The 21,137-nt window shown below is 40.1% G+C and overlaps 1 protein-coding gene across 1 annotated transcript in view; it reads right to left on the bottom strand.

The window, feature by feature from the left end:
• Positions 1–21,137, bottom strand: part of LOC124615965 (coiled-coil domain-containing protein 112-like) — a 165,464-nt gene that overhangs the window by 132,257 nt on the left and 12,070 nt on the right. Inside the window, exons 2-5 of the mRNA XM_047144165.1 lie at positions 15,028–15,282; positions 14,842–14,945; positions 14,346–14,421; positions 3,499–3,661 (exon numbers count right to left, since the gene is read on the bottom strand). Coding sequence (XP_047000121.1) covers positions 3,499–3,661; positions 14,346–14,421; positions 14,842–14,945; positions 15,028–15,281 — 597 coding nt within the window. The 5' untranslated portion in view covers position 15,282. The remainder of the gene's footprint in view (positions 1–3,498; positions 3,662–14,345; positions 14,422–14,841; positions 14,946–15,027; positions 15,283–21,137) is intronic.

Here is a 21,137-nt window from a genome sequence, read left to right as displayed (position 1 = left end):
GTCAGTGCCCCATGCCTCCTCAAAGCCCCTACTACCCACTCCAGCTAGCTGCTGCTTACATGTGACATGGTCACAGTTGGGCTTTAGTGCAATGAGATAGTGGCCACATACGTGTCTGTAATTTGTGTGGACTTGTAAGTTATAATTCTGAAGAAGGACTTTGTCTGAAAGCTAAAAATATTTCTAGCATTGTTTTTTCATAATGAGTAGCAATCTATTCCTTGCATTTTATTGTTACTTTTGCCTTTCTTTGGTTCACTCTCAGTCCATATTCTGTGCTCATTAGGCTGTTCATTCCGTTACACAGATGCTGAAGTTCCTCTTCACTTTCTTGAGAATAAAATATCATCAGCAAATCTTATCATAGATATCCTTTCATGATGAATTTTAATCCCATTCATGAACGTATCTTTTATTTACACTGTTGCTTCTTTGATGTAAAGGTTGAATAGGGGGAGAGAAATACTGCATCCATGCCATTCGTCGTTTTTAATCCAAGGCCTCTTTTCTTGGCCTTTCAGTCTTATTGTTCCTTTTGGTTTTTGTACTTATTGTGTATTAGTCATCTTTGTACCTATTTTTGAGAATTTCAAACATTTTGTACCAGTAACCATATATACACTGACAAGCCAGAACATTATGCCCACTGACCTACTATTGATGTAAACCTCTCCAGGTGATAGCAGCATCATATGGCAAGGAATAACTGCTGGTCAGATACATGCATGGTGCACGTAGTACTGGTGAGCGTGCTGTCTATGTGTAGAATGGGAAGTCATATGATCTACCTGAGTTTGACCAAGGGCGGTTAGTGATGGCCCGGAGGCTCAGCAAGAGCATTTCGGAAACTGCACAACATGTCGGGTGTTTGAGGAGTGCTGTGATGAGTGTCTTCAACACATGGCAAAACTAAGGTGAAATCATGTCCAGACATTGTGGGGTTGTGCAGCCACCTCTCATTACAGATGTTGGATGTCATAGGGTGGGTAGAGTGGTAAAAGACGGCAGGCGGTGAACTGCGGCGGAACGTGAGGGAATCGACATCAAACTTTAATGCTGGGCAGAGTACATGTGTGTCTGAACGCACAGAGCACCAAATACTCTTAATTTTGGGCCCTCCACAGCTGACAGCCCATGTAAGTGCCAATGTTAACACCATGACATCCGACTACTGTGACTGAAATGGGCACGTGATCATTAACACTGGATGTTGGCGCAGTGTCACACTGTTGCACTGTCTCATGAATCCCAATACCTTCTTGATCTTGCCAGTGGGAGGGTGCGAATCTGTCATATTCCAGGGAAACCACTTGACACCTATACTGAAAGATGGAGACTAGCAGGTGGTGGTTCCATTATGCTCTGGGGAACAAGGGTCCAGTGAAGCTCATGCAATCCATCATAATGGCCAAGGAGTATTGTACACTGGTTGCAGACCATGTACGCCCTTTCATGATGATCATGTTTCATGAAGGACATATCATTTTTCATCAAGATAATGCACCATGCCACAAGATCAGGAATGTTACGAGGAATGCAGTGTTGAGTTCCAATTGATGTGCTGGCCTCCAACTCACCGGATCAGAACTTGATCAAATACATCTGGGATGCGATTGAATGTGGCGTCAGAGCTCATTGCCCCCCCCCCCCCCCCCCTTCCTCTGAATTTATTATATGTGTTTGTGTAGATGTGGTGCCAACTCCCTCCTCCAGTGACCAATCAAGGCTTCACTGCTTCCATGCCACAATGTGCCACTGCTATTATCTGTGCCAAAGGTGGACATACCAGGTGTTACGTAGGTGGTCATAATGTTCAGGCTGATCAGTGTAAATAAAATGCTAAAATTAAAGACAGCAAAAAAATCATGAATGGTGACAAGAAGAGTATAGAAAAAGAATATGTTAAAACCACAGAATGAAAGATTTTTCTACCTCATCATAATATCACTCTGAAGTTGTAACACCATTTAAACAAATCTCTGACATCCCATGCAGGGTTATTCTAAATGATAGGCCCATTTTCAAAAATTCTTATGTATGAACAAAATTTATACCAATGAAAAGAGGAAATTTCAAAGTTTTTGGTGGGTGGCGCCAGACAGGCGATGATGGTTTCAGAAGTGGCCTGTAGAGTTCGCATGGCAATATGGTATTCATTCCGTTTCACTGTCAGTTGTGTGTTCTTGAGTTCGCAAAAAGTGAGTTGCAAATTGCAGTGCAGTGGGCATTTCATACCAAATTCGGTATTCAATCACGAACTCGTAAAAGCATTAGCTGTTGGTTTAAGCAATTTAAACGGCCTGGGAGTGTGTGCAAAGGAAAAAGCACAGGCCAGCGGCGTGTGTCAGAAGATGATGTCCGACGGATTCAAGAAAGTTTTGTGCACAGCCCCAGTAAGTCTACCAATAGAGCCACTTCAGAACTTGGAATATCCCAACTAACAGTGTGGAAAGTTCTGAGACAGTGTTTGCCATACAAGCCCTACCTATTACAACTTGTGCAGGATTTCAACCTCAGTGACAAAGAGAAGCATCTCACATTTTGTGGCTATGTGCAGCAAAGATGGAGGATGACGCATTTCTACAGCATGTAATTTTTAGCGATGAAGCGATGTTCCACCTTAGTGGAAAAGTCAACAGACGCGATGTTCGCATACGGGGTTTGGAAAATCCACATTCACCATTGCAACATGAAAGAGATTCACCAAAGATCAACGTGTTCTGTGCCGTTTTCTGTACAAAGGTTTATAGACTATTTTTCTTTGCAGAAAGAACTGTAATGGGAATCACGTAGCTTGATACATTGGAACAATGGCTGTTCCCTCAAGTTATGGAAGATTCCCAGGACTTCATTTTTCAACAGTATGGAGCTCCACCCCATTGGCACCATGATGTATGAGGCTTTTTGAATGACTCCCTTCCTCAGCACTGACTCGGTCGCAGGGGACTCGAGGACCGGGCTCGGCACTTCTGGTCACCATCATCTGCTCACACTCCGTGATTATTTCTTATGGGGTTATGTGAAGGAAGCTGTTTACGCCATGCCACAACCAACCACTCTGAATGATCTGCGGAACTGGATCACTGCTGTTGTGCACTCAGTAACAGAAGATGCGCTTTTGCGTCTGTGGGACGAGTTTGGCAACCGCGTTGATGTTTGCCGTTTGTCCAACGGTGGCCACACTGAACATTTATGACATTTGTAATTATTAATTAATGATTAAAAACTATTTAATTATAAATTATTAAATTTATTAAACTGGTATCAAACATTATGAAAAAAACCTTTGAAACTTCCTCTTTTCACTGGTATAAAGTTTGTTCATTTTGGATTTGTACTTGAATAAATACATAGTTTTGAAAATGGGTCCATCATTTAGAATAACCCTGTATATTACATACGTTAATAATTCACTTTATGTAGATATCACTACATCATAAGTTTGTTAAATAATGGTTTAATATACACAATTAATTTGAAAAAAAAGTATAAATTCACCTCTGGTTGCACTCCACTCCCTGGTATGCTTAACATAGATGTGACTTTAGATGCAGCATGCACATGTGGAATATCAAGAGGTTTGGACCATTCGTCAATCTTCAAATCTGCATCCTGCAGCTCATTCCAAAGTTTCTCCTCTTCCTCAACCAAGCATTCTAACCTGCAAGTGGTGGAGACATTGTGTACTGACATATAAGTTTCGATTTTGAGCATTAAACACAGCTCATATTGCTACATCAAAATGCCCTTACTCAATATATAAAGCTGTGCTGTTACGGGCAACAATGCCACCAAATTTTACAGCAAACTATCGGAACTGTAATCTACAGAATCATTTACTGATTTTTGAAGTAACTTATGTTTTTGGTTGTTTAATATTTTACTGGCTTCAATGAGCAGCATTGTCATTATCAGACTGATATTGCCACAAATGGGAAAACAACTGTTTTTAACACTGGGATGGAAGAAAGGTTTTGATGTACTGTTCTGCTTACGGAGAAGTAGTTGGCTACGAAGTCAATCTTGGGTTGGTCATGCATAGAGCAGTTAATTACCTGGAATCTTGCCGACATTCACCAAAATTTATTTAGAATAACCGTACAAACTGTGCAACAGGATGGCTGGATCGGGATTTAAATTCCAACTCTTCAATATAAGTTTAGTGATTTAGTACCAGCTCATTTGGTAGGGCCAACCTTAGCAAGAACTTGTGTACTATTTAAATGGGTAACATGATTGCCATCATTTAGTGCTTGTTTGGCAATGGCTCAATTTTTGTGTCTCCCACTCTGCAACTTCTGTTGTTTTACGTTTCCAGTCTTTACAGTGTGCCCTCTCATTTTGGTATTGAGACATTTATAAACAGAACTTGTTCCAATCTATAGTGGTGTGATACAGCAACCAGTGGTAACAACATGAAAAAAAAGGTCTTGTTTGCAAAACTGGCATTTACAAATTCAAGATAATGCAGGTTGATCTTGCTTGTCTTCAGTCAACCCGTGGTACTGACTTCTATAGCAACTTTTACACTTTGTTGCCAAGACAATGTGGCCATAAAGTACTACATAATTAGTTCAAAAAATAATTTGTGATGCAGGCAAAAGTTTGGACACTTTGTGTATTTTCTATGAGATAAATTGAGCTGGAAGTTTGAAATACGAGACCAAAACTTTAAGCCATAAAATTATCTAGACAGCTAACTGAGACAACAAACCAATGTTAGTTGTGAATCCCTTTTGTGGTACAAGATATTGTGCAAGGGATTTACATGAGGTACATAAGAGGTATGTCCAAAAATTCCAGGATTTTGTCCACAAAATTTTTCTACATGTACCTTTAACTTGTTGTGCATGGTCTCCTTTGAAATACTCTCCTCCATAATTGATACACAACTCCCAATGCCTTTCCACTTCCAGGATGAGTCTTTGTACACCTCCTGCTGGATCGTGTGAAGTGTCATCTGTGAATTTTCTTTTATCTTGTCTATCGTTGCAAATCTTCATCCTTTCATTTGGATTTTCAATTTTGGAAATAAATAAAAAGTCTGCAGTGGACTTCATTTTTTTGTGCAATAGTTACAGACCAACAGAGACCATTGTAAACCTTATCAAGGAACAAGAGTGGCAAAATGTTTATAGTGCTGATACAGTAGACGATAAATATAATGCTTTCCTCAAGACTTTTCTCGTGCTCTTTGAAAGTTGCTTTCCGTTAGAACGTTCAAAACAGGGTACTAGCACAAACAGGCAGCCTGGGTGGCTGACTAGAGGGATAAGAATATCCTGTAGAACAAAGTGGCAATTATATCAAAACGTTAGAAGCAGTCAAAATCTAAATGCAGCAGCCCATTACAAACAGTATTGCAAGGTGCTTAAAAAGTTATTAGGAAGGCAAAAAGTATGTGGTATGCAGACAGAATAGCTAAGTCTCACGATAAAATTAAAGCCGTATGGTCAGTCGTAAAGGAAGTGGCTAGTCTGCAGAAACAGGTCGAGGATATAGAATCAGTGCGTAGTGGGAATGTTCGTGTTACTAATAAGTCGCATATATATACAGTATTTAATAATCACTTTCTGAATATAGCAGGTGAACTAAATAGAAACCTAGTCCCAACAGGGAATCATATAGTGGTCGTAGAAAAAAGTGTTCCGAGACTGTTACCTGAAATGCTCCTCCATGATACTGACAAGAGGGAGACTGAGTTATTAATTAAATCACTAAAGACCAAGAACTCTCATGGATATGATGGCGTATCTAGCAGAATACTGAAGTATTGTTCTATGTATGTTAGCCCAGAACTTAGCCATATCTGTAACTTTTCCTTTAGGAGTGGTCGGTTTCCTGACTTATTAAAGTACTCGGTAGTGAAGCCACTTTATAAAAAGGGAGACAGGGATAATGTTGACAGTTATAGATCTATTTCTATGCCATCGGTGTTTACTAAAGTTATCAAGAAGGTTGTATATACAAGGTTACTGGAGCATTTAAATTCACATAATTTGCTGTCAAATGTACAGTTTGGTTTTAGAAATGGTTTAACAACTGAAAATGCTATATTCTCTTTTCTCTGTGAGGTTTTGGATGGGTTAAATAAAAGGTTGCGAACACTAGGTGTTTTCTTTGATTTAATGAAGGCTTTTGACTGTGTTGACCACAAGATATTACTGCAGAAGTTGGACCATTATGGAGTAAGGGAAGTAGCTTACAATTGATTCGCCTCTTACTTTAAGAACAGAAAGCAGAAGGTAATTCTCCGCAATATTGAGAGTGGTAGTGATGTTCAGTCCCAATGGGGCACTGTTAAGTGGGGCATTCCCCAAGGGTCGGTGCTGGGGCCACTGCTGTTTCTTATTTATATAAATGAAATGCCTTCTAGTATTACAGGTGATTCAAAAATATTTCTGTTTGCTGATGACACCAGCTTGGTAGTGAAGGATCTTGTGTGTAATATTGAAAAATTATCAAATAATGTAGTTCATGAAATAAGTTCGTGGCTTGTGGAAAATAATTTGATGCTAAATCACAGTAAGACTCAGTTTTTACAGTTTCTAACTCAATTCAACAAGAACTGATATTTTGATCAGACAGAATGGGCATATTATAAGCGAGACGGAACAGTTCAAGTTCCTAGGCATTTGGATAGATAGTAAGCTGTTGTGGAAAGCCCATGTTCAGGATCTTGTTCAGAAACTAAATGCTGCTTTATTTACCATCAGAACAGTATCTGAAATAAGTGACAGTTCAACACAAAAAGTAGTCTACTTCGCATATTTTCATACGCTTATGTCATATGGTATTATTTTTTGGGGTAATTCCTCTGATTCAAAAAGGGTATTTTTGGCTCAAAAACGGGCTGTTCAAGCTATATGTGGTGTAAGTTCGAGAACCTCTTGTCGAACCCTATTCAATAGTCTGGGAATTCTGACATTGCCCTCACAGTATATAGTTTCTTTAATGTCGTTTGTTGTTAGCAATATTAGCTTATTCCCAAGAGTTAGCAGCTTTCACTCAGTTAATACTAGGCAAAAATCAAATCTGCATGTGGAATGCACTTCCTTGACTATTGTGCAGAAAGGAGTGCACTATTCTGCTGCATCCATTTTCAATAAGCTACCACAAGAACTCAAAAATCTTAGCAGTAGCCCAAATGCTTTTAAGTCTAAACTGAAGAGTTTCCTCATGGCTCACTCCTTCTATTCTGTCGAGGAGCTCCTGGAAGAGCTGAAAAATTAAGCAAATTCCAGTGTTACATTGTTGATTTTCTTTATTTAAACTTACAAATTGTTGCCTGAATATGTTTCTTGTATTTCATTTTATCTGTTTCTACTATCGTGTTATAATTTCATGTATTGACTCGTTCCATGAGCGTGGAGACTTCTCCTTAATTTGGCCCCACGGAACAATAAATAAATAAATAAATAAATAACTATTGTGATGCAAGAACCATGAACTGTCTCACCACATTTCAGGCCATTTCCATCTCACATTTTCTCACAGGTGTCACAACATATTCCAATAGTACCACTGATTAACAGTTTATCCCCGTGGCATGAATTCATGATGAACAAATGCTTCAAAGACAAAGAAAACTATTAGCATGACTTTGACATTTGACCTGACCTGACGAGCTTATTTTGGTCTTGGAGAGCCATTCCTGGCCCATTGTAAAGATTGAATCTTGGCCTCAGCATCATAACTGTAGACCCACGTCTTATCACCAGTTATGACTCTCTTAAGAAACATTTCATTCTCATTTGTGTGATCCAAAAGCTCTTTACAGATTGCGAGGCGAATGTCTTTCTGGTTTTGACTAATGAGCCATGCTATGAATTTAGCAGCAACATGACACATTCCAAGATGCTGTGTCAGGATTTCATGACATTCTTCTGCAATATCTTGGAGCCAGTTGTTGCAGCTACATGCAGTAAGCGTTGCTTCACACAGTGGAGAATGGCAAAACAGAGGCAGCCAGCAATCGCGGCATTGCAAAGTAGGCACGGCACCGATAGCCTTACTGACAGTTGCAGTCTACCAACCGGCTGACGCAAGGATGCACGCAGACCGAACGCTGAGCGAAGCCTGGAGAGTGCCGAGTAAGGGAAGTGAGGCCATCACGCTAAGTTACGCTGCAATATGCACTCCGTCTCAGGCCACAATTTGCCCATCGGGACCATCCAACCGCTGTGTCATCCTCACGGTGAGGATGCGGATAGGAGGGGCGTGTGGTCAGCACACCGCTCTCCCGGTCGTTATGATGATTTTCTACACTGCAATATACTGTGGGAGAAATAACAAGAAGCTGCCACCGAGGGTAAAAAACGTCCTCCTGCCAGATATAAATAGTGGAGTGCAGGCAGCAATGGAGAGAACCCATTAGGAAGCAGTTCGGATCTGAGGACGGACGTGGTCCGTGTCTGAATGTTCAATCTTTGTAGGTTACAATTTCGGAAGTTGCTCCAGCTCGCAGGAGTCATCTGTTCACATCCAGATGTCAACCTTAGCTCTGGGGGTCGGCCCGACTTTGGTCGGCACCACGGCTGACTAACTACAATGAGAACTTCCAGTGGGACAGGCCGCAGCGCGGTCTTGGCCACAGGCGCTGCCGGGGACTGACGCCTGGGCACTTCACGGCAACCCGACCCCACGGCGCACGGTCTGTCTGTGACGGGAGCTCGCGGACATTGCGACCGACGGCTTCCTAGCCGCCGGTGCAGCTGGCGGCGGCAGCTGACCTCACAGTGACACGGTTCCGTGGGGGTGCCATACTAGGCTGCCGAGCGGCGACGAGTTCATCTCAACCACAGAGCATCCTGACTTCAGCAGAGCACTGGTGGCACGTGTTGCGCGCACTGTCGGAGAATCTACACAGCAGCAGCCAAGCGGAAGGCTCGGCAGGGCTGGGCAGCGACGATGAGGGAGAAATTGTAAAGAAAGCTCAATAAATAATTGTAAAACTCCATGCCGTCTCAGTCTTTGGCGCAGCCACTGTGTCTGCTGCTAACAAGTACTGCAGAAGTCGTAACAAGTGGCCACCTGACGTAACACAGTCTTTCACTGGCACGCACAGTTCTGTTGACATTCCTGACATGAGTGCCATCAGTAGACACTGAAGGGTGTCCTGAATGACGGCCATCGTTAAGTTCCGTCCAGCCATTTTTTCACTGTATGAATCATTTGTAACACTAAGTATGACTTAAGCACTCAACACTGTAGGCTTTCTACATCATTTGGTATCTCTCTGTAAAAGTTTTCTTGCAAAATTTAATGCAGACACGTTGCTCCTCTAAGTCTGCCATCTTGAAATTCGCAAACTGTGTGACACAATGTTCTACTCAATATAGCACTGAACAATAACTAACAAACATACAACAATGAAACTTCTGGCAATTACACATTAAACAAAGGCATGTGCAGGGATGCCAACCACATTTTGCTCCAACATACCACTGGCGCGAAATTATGAATGTTATGGAATTTTCTGAATAGATCTCATATTTAGAAACTGATCATGTTTAATACCTGCTCATGTTTCATAACCCATTTGCAGCATCAGTATTGGCAGCACTAACTTTAAATACAGTACACAATTTTTTGTGTTGTAATGTTGTACAGACACAGTCTAGAAGTAACACATGAAGAGATCCACAATAACACTGAAAGAAGTATAGAACAGTATGAAGTCTCATAACTACAGAACACATCAGTATACAGTCTCATAGATGAGCATACAATAAGCAAGTAAACATATGTGAGGCCAAGTGTCTGACGTTCCGGGCTTATATTGGGCTGTCGTGGACACGGCACAGTGCTAGATGTGCCATCTACCCTTGTTGCAAGCTACCTCTCTAGGCTGGCAGTGGAGGCCTTTGAATCCCATGCTGTTTGATTATGCGTGCTTATAGTAGTGGGGTACATTTGTTTGTCTGACTGGAAGTCATCACTTTGAACAGCTTTTTTGAGAGTAAGTTACTGTTGGGTACGTTGTTTGTGTCAATAAAAAACTAAATATTTATTTCCAACCATGATTTTCTCATTTTAAGCACTCAGTTTAGGATTCTCTATTATTTGTACAAGTCTGACCCCCACATTTTGGGACATTGTGTATATACTAGACAGGATGTTAATTTCAAAGCTGAACAAGAAAACAACAACAGATCTGTGATGGTATGAGGGGGTTATTTATTAAAAGCCATATATTTTCAAATTGTTTACAAAACAACCTTATCCCCTTCAAAATACCCTCCATTACAACTAATACATTTGTCCCACCGGTGCTCCACTGTTCAAAACATTTGTAGTCACCTTCAGAAATGGCTGACAGCTCCTCCCTAATTTCTTTCTTGACTTCTTCAGTCATGTCAAATCGGTGTCCTTCCATGCCCTTTTTCATGCGTGTAAATAAGAAACATTCGCACACAGAAACTCAGGCAAGTAAGGTGTGTGGAGCAGCGGAACCATGCCATTTTTAGCCAAAACATGTCTAACAGATATGGTTGAGTGAGGAGGTGCGATGTCGCGGTGGAAGAACCAGTCTCCTGTCTGCCTCAAACTGGGTCTTTTTTGATGAACACTGTTGTGCAATCTCCATAGAACTTCCAAATAAAAGGTGTGATTGACGGTCTGACATGGGAGAACAAACTCTGGATGATTCGGGCAGTTGATGGAAATCTATAACAATGATTGTCATCAATCAACATGTAGCCATTTTTAAATAAAGCAAACCAAGTGCCGGACCAAGACTCGAACTCGGGACCTTTGCCTTTTACGGGCAAGTGCTCTACCAACTGAGCTACCCAATCACGACTCATGCCCCGTCCTCACAGCTTTACTTCCGCCAGTACCTCGTCTCCTACCTTCCAAACTTTACAGAAGCTCTCCTGCGAACCTTGCAGGACTACCACTCCTGAAAGAAAGGATATTGCAGAGACATGGCTTAGCCACAGCCTGGGGGATGTTTCCAGAATGAGATTTTCACTCTGCAGCAGAGTGTGTGCTGATATGAAACTTGCGGAGACATATCAGCGCACACTCCGCTGCGGAGTGAAAATCTCATTCTTAAAGCAAACCACTTGTACACTTGAGTTTTTCCCGCAGCATTATCTTAGTAAGCTGTTTCCAACATTAAAACAACAGTTTCAGCAGCATTTTTACTGAGCAGAAAACTAAATGTCACAGCTGCACATTGTTCACTACGGCGATGTTATTCCAGGGTTTTTTTTGTTTTTTGTTTTTTTTTTTTATGTACCCACATATAACATACTGTAGCAAACAGCTCTACACTACTGAAAGAAACTCCAGTGCAAAATAAAATGGGTGTGTATTAACTCAGGTTTTAAAAATCTCTGACACTATCACTCCTTGCTGAAAATAACACCTACAGAACAATGAGCGTCTTTAAACACAATGGTTAATAAAGTCTTACCTATGTCCAGAGAGGTTTCATTTGTTGTTCATTGAATGAATGCTTTAGTTCCTTTTGGTTTTAACTAAAAATTTCATTGGTGTACTTGGACACTAGATTCACAGATGCTTGAGCATATACCTACGTGAAGTTTGCACGCTGCTACTGGACACTCTTTTCATCACCTTTTTCTACATTTAAAGCATCATTTGAGAACTCACAAAGGTAACACAGAGGATTAAACCATACGGAATAATGGGAGTGATAAACAAGCATCCATGAGTCAGCTGCTAAATCTGTTCAACATGACACATAAAAAAAGTAAACATCTTTTTCCGAAAAATTAGAAATGTTCTACTTAAACCATTATCAGATAATATTGTAGTGCTTTTATGTAAGGTTTATGTCAGAAACTGAATGCAGAATGTTTTGTTGAAGCTGCATATCAATCTGTTGCTGAAGTTGATCACTGCCTTACTTGCTAATCATTGACAAAAACACTCATGAACACACTGATGTCTTTTACAAACAAAACTTTTTTTTTAACCATCTCTCATGTTTATAGGTGCTCACAGGTAAATATCATGAAAAACTACCATCTACTTTAAACTATCACCATCTGATTAATTTTGCACCACATTTGTTGATATTGGAAAATAAGTTTCTGCTGCCTGTTTTCTGTACACATACAAGCCACTGATAAACTTTCTTCTAATTCTATAAGGTTTCAATGCAACAGTATGGCTTTGGTTAAATCAAGACATATGTATATTGGTTTCAAATTATCATTTAATGATGCAGATGCCACACAGACAACAGAACATGTTGTGTTTTATATTGACATGCCTGTCCCACAACTAAACCAAATACAACAGAAAAATCACACATTATCTATCCACCTTCCTGCATATCCTCACCAGCTCTTTCTAGTGCAATGACACTCTATGCGAACACACGTGAGAAGAAGAGTTCTGGAGAAGTACGCAGTAATGCCATTTCAAAAGCTATCACAACTGCCTGATACATGTGATGGCATTGTACACATACCACCACCACTGTCACAAAATGTTTATTGGCATTTTGCAGCTCCTCTGAAGTCCAGGGCTACACAGTCCTCTCTTCACATCACTACTCCAGACTCATTGTCCACTTTCAGCCACCATCCACATGATGTTTTGTGTGGCCTAGTAAAGTGATGGAGACAAAATAAAGTGATGGAGACAAGAGTCAGCCACCTTCCCAAATGCACCTAGTCATTGATCAGACTTCTATCATATATTTGGATTGTTCTTCATTAAGTAGCAAGGCTGGTTCCTGGATTTTTCATCTGTTTTCACCTGCAATTCCTGTGTTATACTGTTTGTGAACTTCACTTGTATTTTGATTTGATCATAGTTTATTTACTATTCACCAACAGGAAGAGCATTTTGTGCAAATAAACATGGACTCACAACACTTCAGTGGTGGCAAGGAAGTGTCATATTCCATGCATGTCAGTAGAACAAAACTGATCTTACAATACGACAAATCATTCAACAGCAGCAAATTCTAATTAATTTGCTCCTTCATCTGCTAACAAACACCACCCCCCTCCATCCATCACATTTACAATAGCATGTCAAGGTATTCCACATACATAACAAAACCTGAAGGAAAACTCTTTTCATAGTGTAGATAAAGGCAAAACCATTCCATACGTTGAGAAGGTTGGTATCATTAACTGAATTTCTCTTCTTATCTTTCATTGTGATTTGGAAGCTTATTGACTCATTATAAAACAAGGCAACTGGCCAGTATTATTAGGCTATACCCTAGTTTAGATAGCAAGTGCTATTACTCATGTGCAAATTACAAATTGCACTGAGCCTGTGCAGACTGCAATCAATAGTATTTCAGTTTCACTCCAGATACAGTGGCTCAAGACACTGTAATATCATCATTTTCAGACTCACAGTAGAAGTCATAGCTTTACTGAAAATAATTGAAACTAATAATAAGAAAGAATGAACATCAGCTTGTCATTCCTCAGGCCAGCTGGACTGAGATGTTCATATTCGTTCACAAGGATGACTGGGAAATGACACATATGAACGGCCTTGTCAAGCACTATGTATACTCGTCGGGCATGGATTCAGAATTACAGCATATACCCTTGTAGATAGTATGCAGAATGCCATTTGACACTATCTGAAAGATTTAACATTTGGACCACCACAGAGCAGACTTATAATGGCATTCACTATGACTTCATGAAAAACCACTTTCTAAATTATATCTGTAAAGAACACATTGAGCACCATCACAGAGGCTACTCTGCAGGCCCTCAGCAATGGCCCCTGGTTTACTCTGCACTGTATGAGGATGGCTGCATTGGAGGTAGTGTGCACCTAATTTCCTTTAATTCACAAGCACACCTCCCATTATTGGCAGAGATGAGTGCCCTGGACTGCCTGAATGTATTCGTTGGGTACATTTGACAGACAGCATGATTATGCAATCAGCAAGTGAGAAATTTAGTGCCTTGATTACTTCTCATCTCTTTCACTGCATTAAATATCATACATTATTTGCCATCAAAAAACCCCAAATTCTCTGGGCAAGTGTATCTTCAGGACACATGCAGGAAATGTCATAAAAGAGAAAACTGACTTACAAACAATATCTGGGATAAAATTCTTTCTGTATTTCTATAAATGTAAAATAATTGTAGACCTCTGTATCAACCATGATGGTGAATGACTCCACCACCTGCTATGAACTGATACATATGCTGGGCTTATAACTTTGAAATTTACATCCTTAACTGTGAAACAACTGTGTAAACTTCTCATTGAGTGAGAGACGCCCATGAGGTCACTGAATTTTTAAAATTGAGCATATCTGTGTTTTCAGCACATATAATTTTTTACTCATCTTAAGTTAATCTGGAACCATATATACATACTCTTTATCAATGTGCTCCTTGAGTCTGGTAAGCTGTTTCTCCAATTCGAGTAAAGCTGTTCGGAAATGACTGAGATCTGAAAAACAAGGAAAAGAAAAGTTAATTTACTGTTGATAATTTTGTCTGGAAACGTGTGCCTCAAAATTAATTTACCACTGAGTCAACAGAAAATTCATTTTGGTACATAAAAATCAATTTGAGGTAGATCATGACTCACTAATGGAAGATATGTTAAGCTGAAAGGAAGCGCACACAAATGTATGGTTATCAGCTGTGCTCTTGCACAGTTATTCTTCAGAGAGTAGTAAACACCCCTCCCCCTTCACCTACAACCACAACATGACACTCCTTGACGACTGCATTTTCTACTTGCTTTGCTGGTCTTCACTGCCTGTTCATTTCGTGAGAAGTGATTGATCCTCATTTATATGAATGTAACGTTAATATGCTTATAATAATAATAATAATAATAATAATAATAATAATGCAGTCATACCAATACTTCGTATTCTATCTTCAGTGCTGATATCAAACTTAAGTTGGACCAATGTGTCCATAGCTGCCAGCAAGGAATTCTGAAATGCTTCCAAATCTTCCTGCCTGAGAGAGAAAAATAAAATACTTTGTAATGCCTTTTCATTACCACAATATAGAAACATAATTTCAAAATATCAAATACTACCTTTTTGTTTCCCTTCCACTGACATATGCTTCTAAGTCAGTAGCAACATCCCTATCAATTATTTTCATGTTATTGAGAATGGACTGTACAGATTTTTGTAAGAAATCATGCTGAACTTTTAATCTCACTGCTTCACAGATGAAATCAGTGTTTGACATTTCATTTTCAGCTTCCTTCACTTTAGCCGGTTTCACAGCCATTATCGATGTTAATTTAAAATGCAACAACAATAAATTATTCTTCATTTTCTTCATGCTGGAAAAAAGACATTATCATGAAAAAGCCTTCAGGTTGGTGGAGTAAATGATGAAATGTGTGAGCAGAGATACGGAGATGTTATTAATTGATTGTGTATGCTGTACTACTGATACCATTAATGGCAGTGTGCTTGTGTTGTTAGTAAAAGACCTTAGCTGTACTCAATGTGCATGTAAAATAGCTGCAAACTAATCCCTCCCTAGCTAAATGGAAAAAGCTTCTGCACTGAAAAAATACAATAAGAAATAAAACTACTGCTCTTCCAATTATTTTATTCACTGCAGACTAAATACAGACAAGGGAAGTTTACGCACAGATGACAAGAAATACCAGTAAAAGCAAATGGATTATTTGTTTTAATGTCTTTTTCTAGAATCTACTGTAACATTTTTCCCACACTGATAACTAATTTTGTTCAGTTACAGAATATATTCTATTGGTCCAAAGCTGTTCTGTAATGGAACAAAATTGGTTACCTGTGTGGAATAAGGGAAAAAGTGGGCATTGTAATATTTTGTTCCTCTTGCCCCCACCTCCCCCAAAACTTAAGTGCACTTTCCAGTAAGGAAATAAAAACACTTTTTTCCATTTGTTTGTTGTGTTTATTATTTCACAATTACCGGTTTCAGGCACTGTCATCAATCTCCTGACGCGTTGAAAAATATACAAGCAAATGTCAACTGGAGAGGTAATCCTTATCAGGATTGGGTGCATTGTTGCCATCTGCTTTTATATTTTTCAGCACAACTGAAGGTGTGTGACTTATGCCCTATAGTACTAGAGTACAATGGGGTAACAGCCAGACTACAGATCCATTGGGCCCAGGTCCAGTTCCCAGCTGGTCTTAGGATAGCTAAACTCTTGAAATGATTTGTTAATGGAAAAATTGTCTAACAGCATTATCATTCAGAGTCTATGTTACGATGTAGGTCCCCCAATAACAAGCTCAGTAAGCCAGTTCAAAAGTCAGAGGAAGGCAAGGGCATACTACCTCTACTGTGAAACCAAACTTTGGGTTGAGGAGTGATTTACTTTTTACTAATACTTCTCTGATAATCGTCACCCATGGATGTCACTATTATTAAAGAGAAGTAGAGAATGGTAAACATTTATGGACTGAAATACAATTGTCCACTGAAATAAGGTTTAGGATAGGATGTTCCAGCTCACATGTCCATCCAGGGCCAGTTGTGGGCAAATGGCTGACACATGGACAGTCTTGCAGCAGGACAATAGTGTGCGTTCGTACTCCACTGGCTGATTGCCCATGGACAGTGTTGGCAAAACAGGGGTGGCCGAGCATGCACAGAGCGCGCACAATGATACCATCTAATGACTAGCCTACATTACCTATATCTGCCCTCCAAGTGGGACATGGTTAAATGGGGGCGGGGGGGGGGGGGGGTCCCCAGGAATCAGTGTTGATGTCATTCCTCTTCCTTGTTTACATACACTGATCAGCCAGAACATTATGGCCACCTACCTAAAAGTCAGTACGTCCACCTTTAGCATGGATAACAGTGGTGACACATTGTGGCATGAAAGCAATGAGGCCTCAGTAGGTCACTGGAGGGAGGAAATCTGCATACGCAAGTCACCTAATTCCTGTAAATTTTGAGGAGGGGGAAGGGGTATGAGCTCTGATGCCACGTTCAGTCACATCCCAGATATGTTCGATCGGATTCAGATCATCAATTGTAACTCACCATTGCATCACCCTCCTGGTCTTGTGACATGGTGCATTATCTTGTTGAGAAATGACACTGCCATCAGGAAACATTATCATCATGGAGGGGTGCACATGGTCTACAATCAGTGTACAATACTCTTTGGCTATCATGACACCTTGCATGAGCTCCACTGGATGTTCCCCAGAGCATAATGGAGCCACCACCTGCTCATCTCCATCCTGCAGTACAGGTATCGAGGAGCTGTTCCCCTGGAAGATGGTAGATTCGCACCCTCCCGTCGGCATGATGAAGAAGATATTGGGATTCATCAGACAATGCAATGGCCTCCCACTGTGTCAACATCCAGTGCTAATGGTCACAGGCCAATTTCAGTTGCATCTGCCGATGTCATGGTGACACACCCATGGGATGTTGGCTGCAGAGGCCCATCATTAGGAGTGTTTGGTGCACTGTGCGTTCACACACCCTTGTACTCTGCCTAGTATTAAAGTCTGATGTTAGTTCCGCCACCTGTCCTATTTTACCAGTCTGCCCAGACTACAATGTCCAACATCTGTAATGAGGGGTGGGTGCCCAACCCCATGACATCTGGCCATCATTTTACCTTGGCTTTGCAATGTCTGAAGACACTCACAACAGAACTCCTCAAACAGCCAATAAGTAAGGTAGTTTCCAAAAAGCTAGTCCTGAGCCTCCGGGCCATCACAATTTGCCTTTGGTCAAACTGAAATGGAGCATGCACCTTCCCTATTCTACACATGAACAGCATGCTCACTGATACTACATGTGCCGTGTATGATTCTGAATAGCAATCAATCCTTGCCAAGTCACGCTGCTACTGCCTGAGCATGTTTATATCGACAGTAGCTTGGTGGTCATAATATTCTGGCTGACAGTGTAAATGGTATACCATCTAATATTAGAGCTGATTCTTAAATATTTCTGTTTGTTGATGACACTAGCTTTGTAGTAAAGGATGTTTGTTGTGTGCAACGCTGGCACTGTTTTGAATAGTGCAGTTCAAGATGTAAGTTCATGGCTTGTAGAAAATAAACTAACACTAAATCACAGTAAGACTCAGTTTTTACAGTTTCTAGCATACAATTCAAGAAAACCTGTTGTTTATAATTACACAGAATTGGCATATGAGTTCAGACAGACAGTAAGCTGTTGTGGAAAGCCCATGTTCAGAATCTTGTTCACAGGCTAATTACTGCCATTTTTACAATCAGAACAGAATCTGAAGTAACTGATAGTTTGACACAAAAAGTAGTCTGCTTATATTCATTTGCTTATGATGTATGATTTTATATTTTGGGGTAACTCTCCACATTCTGAAGGAGTATTTCTGGCTCAGAAATGAGTGTATTAATTGTTGATTGCATTTATATATACTTACACCTTGTCATCTTTTTAAAATTCTTAAACATTTTATTTTATCTATTATCACTTTTCTGTTGAAATTTCATGTACTGACACATTCCATGACCATGAAGATTTGCTCCTCAGTTAGGCCCTAAGGAACTAGTTGTGTAAAATAAATAATTAAAAATCCCCAAAGGTTATTCATGCAATTACAAGAAAATGGTTTGGTGTTCAATCCCTCTGAATGCATCTTTGGAGTAAAAGGAGTTTGTGTATCTGGTATTTGATCACAGCACAAGGGATACAACCACTGTAAAGCAGTCCAGACACAATCTTCTCATTTCCATATGCATATGAATTAAGATAATTATTTGGTTTAAAGAATTTATATTGGAGAATTGTTTGGAATCATGCTTCCAGTGATGAACCACTCAACGAGTTTCTGAAAGGTTCTCTGATGCCAGGAGACAACAGAAGTATATGATCTAGGCACATGCTGCCTTTGTGAAACTAAAGACCACAGTTCCAAGAACAGTACACATAGCTCATCTCTCAACATTAAGGCTTTTATGATGGATGCATTGTCAGACTGCAATTAGAGTTTTTCCCAGTAACAGACCAATAATCTATTGGTGGTCCCTTACATTCTTTTATCAGAAACTGTCATCTTCAGAAAGGAACTGTTCAATGTATGATCAAGACCTGTATGCAGACTATGCATCTGCCAAGAAGTCTGACACATGCTTGAAGATAGATATGTCACTTTTTATCAACCACAACTCACTAACATTGGTCTTAGATGCCAGAGAAAAGTAGTCCCCACATCAAGTACGACAGTTAAAGTTCATCTCACAATTAACAACAGCCATCTGATGTATTAACAGTGAACAAAATGTGCCACCAGACACCTTTCTCACATTGATGCCACAACAAAAGAATTGTATTTTCAAGCTCTTGCACATGTTCAAGATATATATGATGAACTAACGTCATTCCTTTTTATTATGTCTAGTCTGCAACTATGACACTTCAAAATCTCAGACAAAGGCTCTGAATTGTATTACAGCATTTCAAAGTTGGATAGATACCTTTCTCTGTGCCAGGCCAGACAAGCTGTGACATTTCTGTTGAAACCTACATGGGTTGTATGAAAATCCATATAACCCATGTAGGTTTTGACAGAAGTTCACAGCTTGACTGGCCTAGCACTGAGAGAGACTTCAAAAGCTTTGTTCATCAGCATAATACTTTCCAATGAAACAAGATGAGCCATCATGTTTCAGTTCCTGTTTGCACATTCTGAGCATGTGCAAACGGCATCACTGGACCACTCGTACCACCTGAAGGATATCTGTTTGAAAGTAGTTGACTGTTTTTCACATTTGCCCGAATTCCTTCCAATTGAGACACAGTACCGCAAAAACAGTTACTGAAGCCTTCTTCCACAAAGTGACTATGCTATTTGGTGTACCACTTTACATCACAACAGACCAATGTAGACAGATTGGACCCAGCTATTTACAGCTCTTGGGACTCTAATTGGTATGTAATCCAATTAAAATTACTTTGTGTTCAAATGGTTCTGAGCACCATGGGCCTTAACTGCTGCGGTCATCAGTTCCCTAGAACTTAGAACTACTTAAACCTAACTAACCTAAGGACATCACACACATCCATGCCCGAGGCAAGATTCGAACCTGCGACTGTAGCGGTCACGCGGTTCCAGACTGTAGCGCCTAGAAGCGCACGGCCACTCCGGCCGGCACTTTGTGATCAATGTTTCAGTGAGTTGAGTGGTGAGGCCACATGCCAGCCAACTGTAGTTCTTTCTTGAACACCACACGTTCACAGTGTTGCCTGTTTTGTACATATGTTCAGCAACTTGTGAAGCATAGCTGACTGGATGCTGACAATGCTGCCCACCGCCACTGTAACCTGTCAGTCACAAAGTAATTTTAATTAGAGTACAATCAGAATTTGGGCAACAACTTACCACCTCCCAGTCATTGGATTAGTGGAATGCCAATGTAATCAACTAAAGACTGTCCTATGACACCATGTCTCTTGACACTGGATACAAAATTTACCTATTGTCTTGCTAGGTTTGCAAATCTCTCTCAAAGAAGACCGCAGCACTATAATGGGTGAAGTTGTCTATGGACAAACACTACACCTGACTCAAGACTTATTCTCTGTTACATCATACAATTCTATCAAAGTGTCATATTTTGTCTAGCTGTTATGGTATGATATCTGAAAGCTATGGCCACCTACAACAAAGAAAAATAATGTTAAACAGCTGTTTATCTTTCAAGACCTGCACACATGAGATACAGCTTTTGTTCATCATGATGCCATTCAAAAGTAACTTAAGTCACTGTATGATGGCCCAGTCTCCATGATTGAGTTTTTGATATTGATTCTACATGGAACTTTACCTCAATGTCCACTGGCAGACTAAAGCAAGACTTCACAGCAGCAGAACTGTGACTTACAAGACCAAAACTGCAATAAGGACTTCCCCTAAATCCAACGAAGCTTTTTTTCTACATGACAAACTTGTAGCAGTATTCATTGTAATGCTGCACAACATGTGGTAATGCACTGTAGACAGGACACAGTACTTACAGTTGCAGATAAATATTTTCTCTGAATGACATCACTTTAATCATGTAAATATTAAGCTCCCAACAGTAGATAAACAGCAGCTATGCAGTATAATTGAAGAGGTAACAGCTTTTTCCCCTATTTACTCAATTAAATTTAGCTGTAATATGCATGAATGGCATTAAGCGG

This window comes from Schistocerca americana, chromosome 5, assembly GCF_021461395.2.
Source record: "Schistocerca americana isolate TAMUIC-IGC-003095 chromosome 5, iqSchAmer2.1, whole genome shotgun sequence".
Classification (NCBI taxonomy): Eukaryota; Metazoa; Arthropoda; class Insecta; order Orthoptera; family Acrididae; genus Schistocerca; species Schistocerca americana.
The sequence above is the reverse complement of the archived record's forward strand: the minus strand, read 5'-3'. Positions and strand labels throughout refer to the sequence as shown.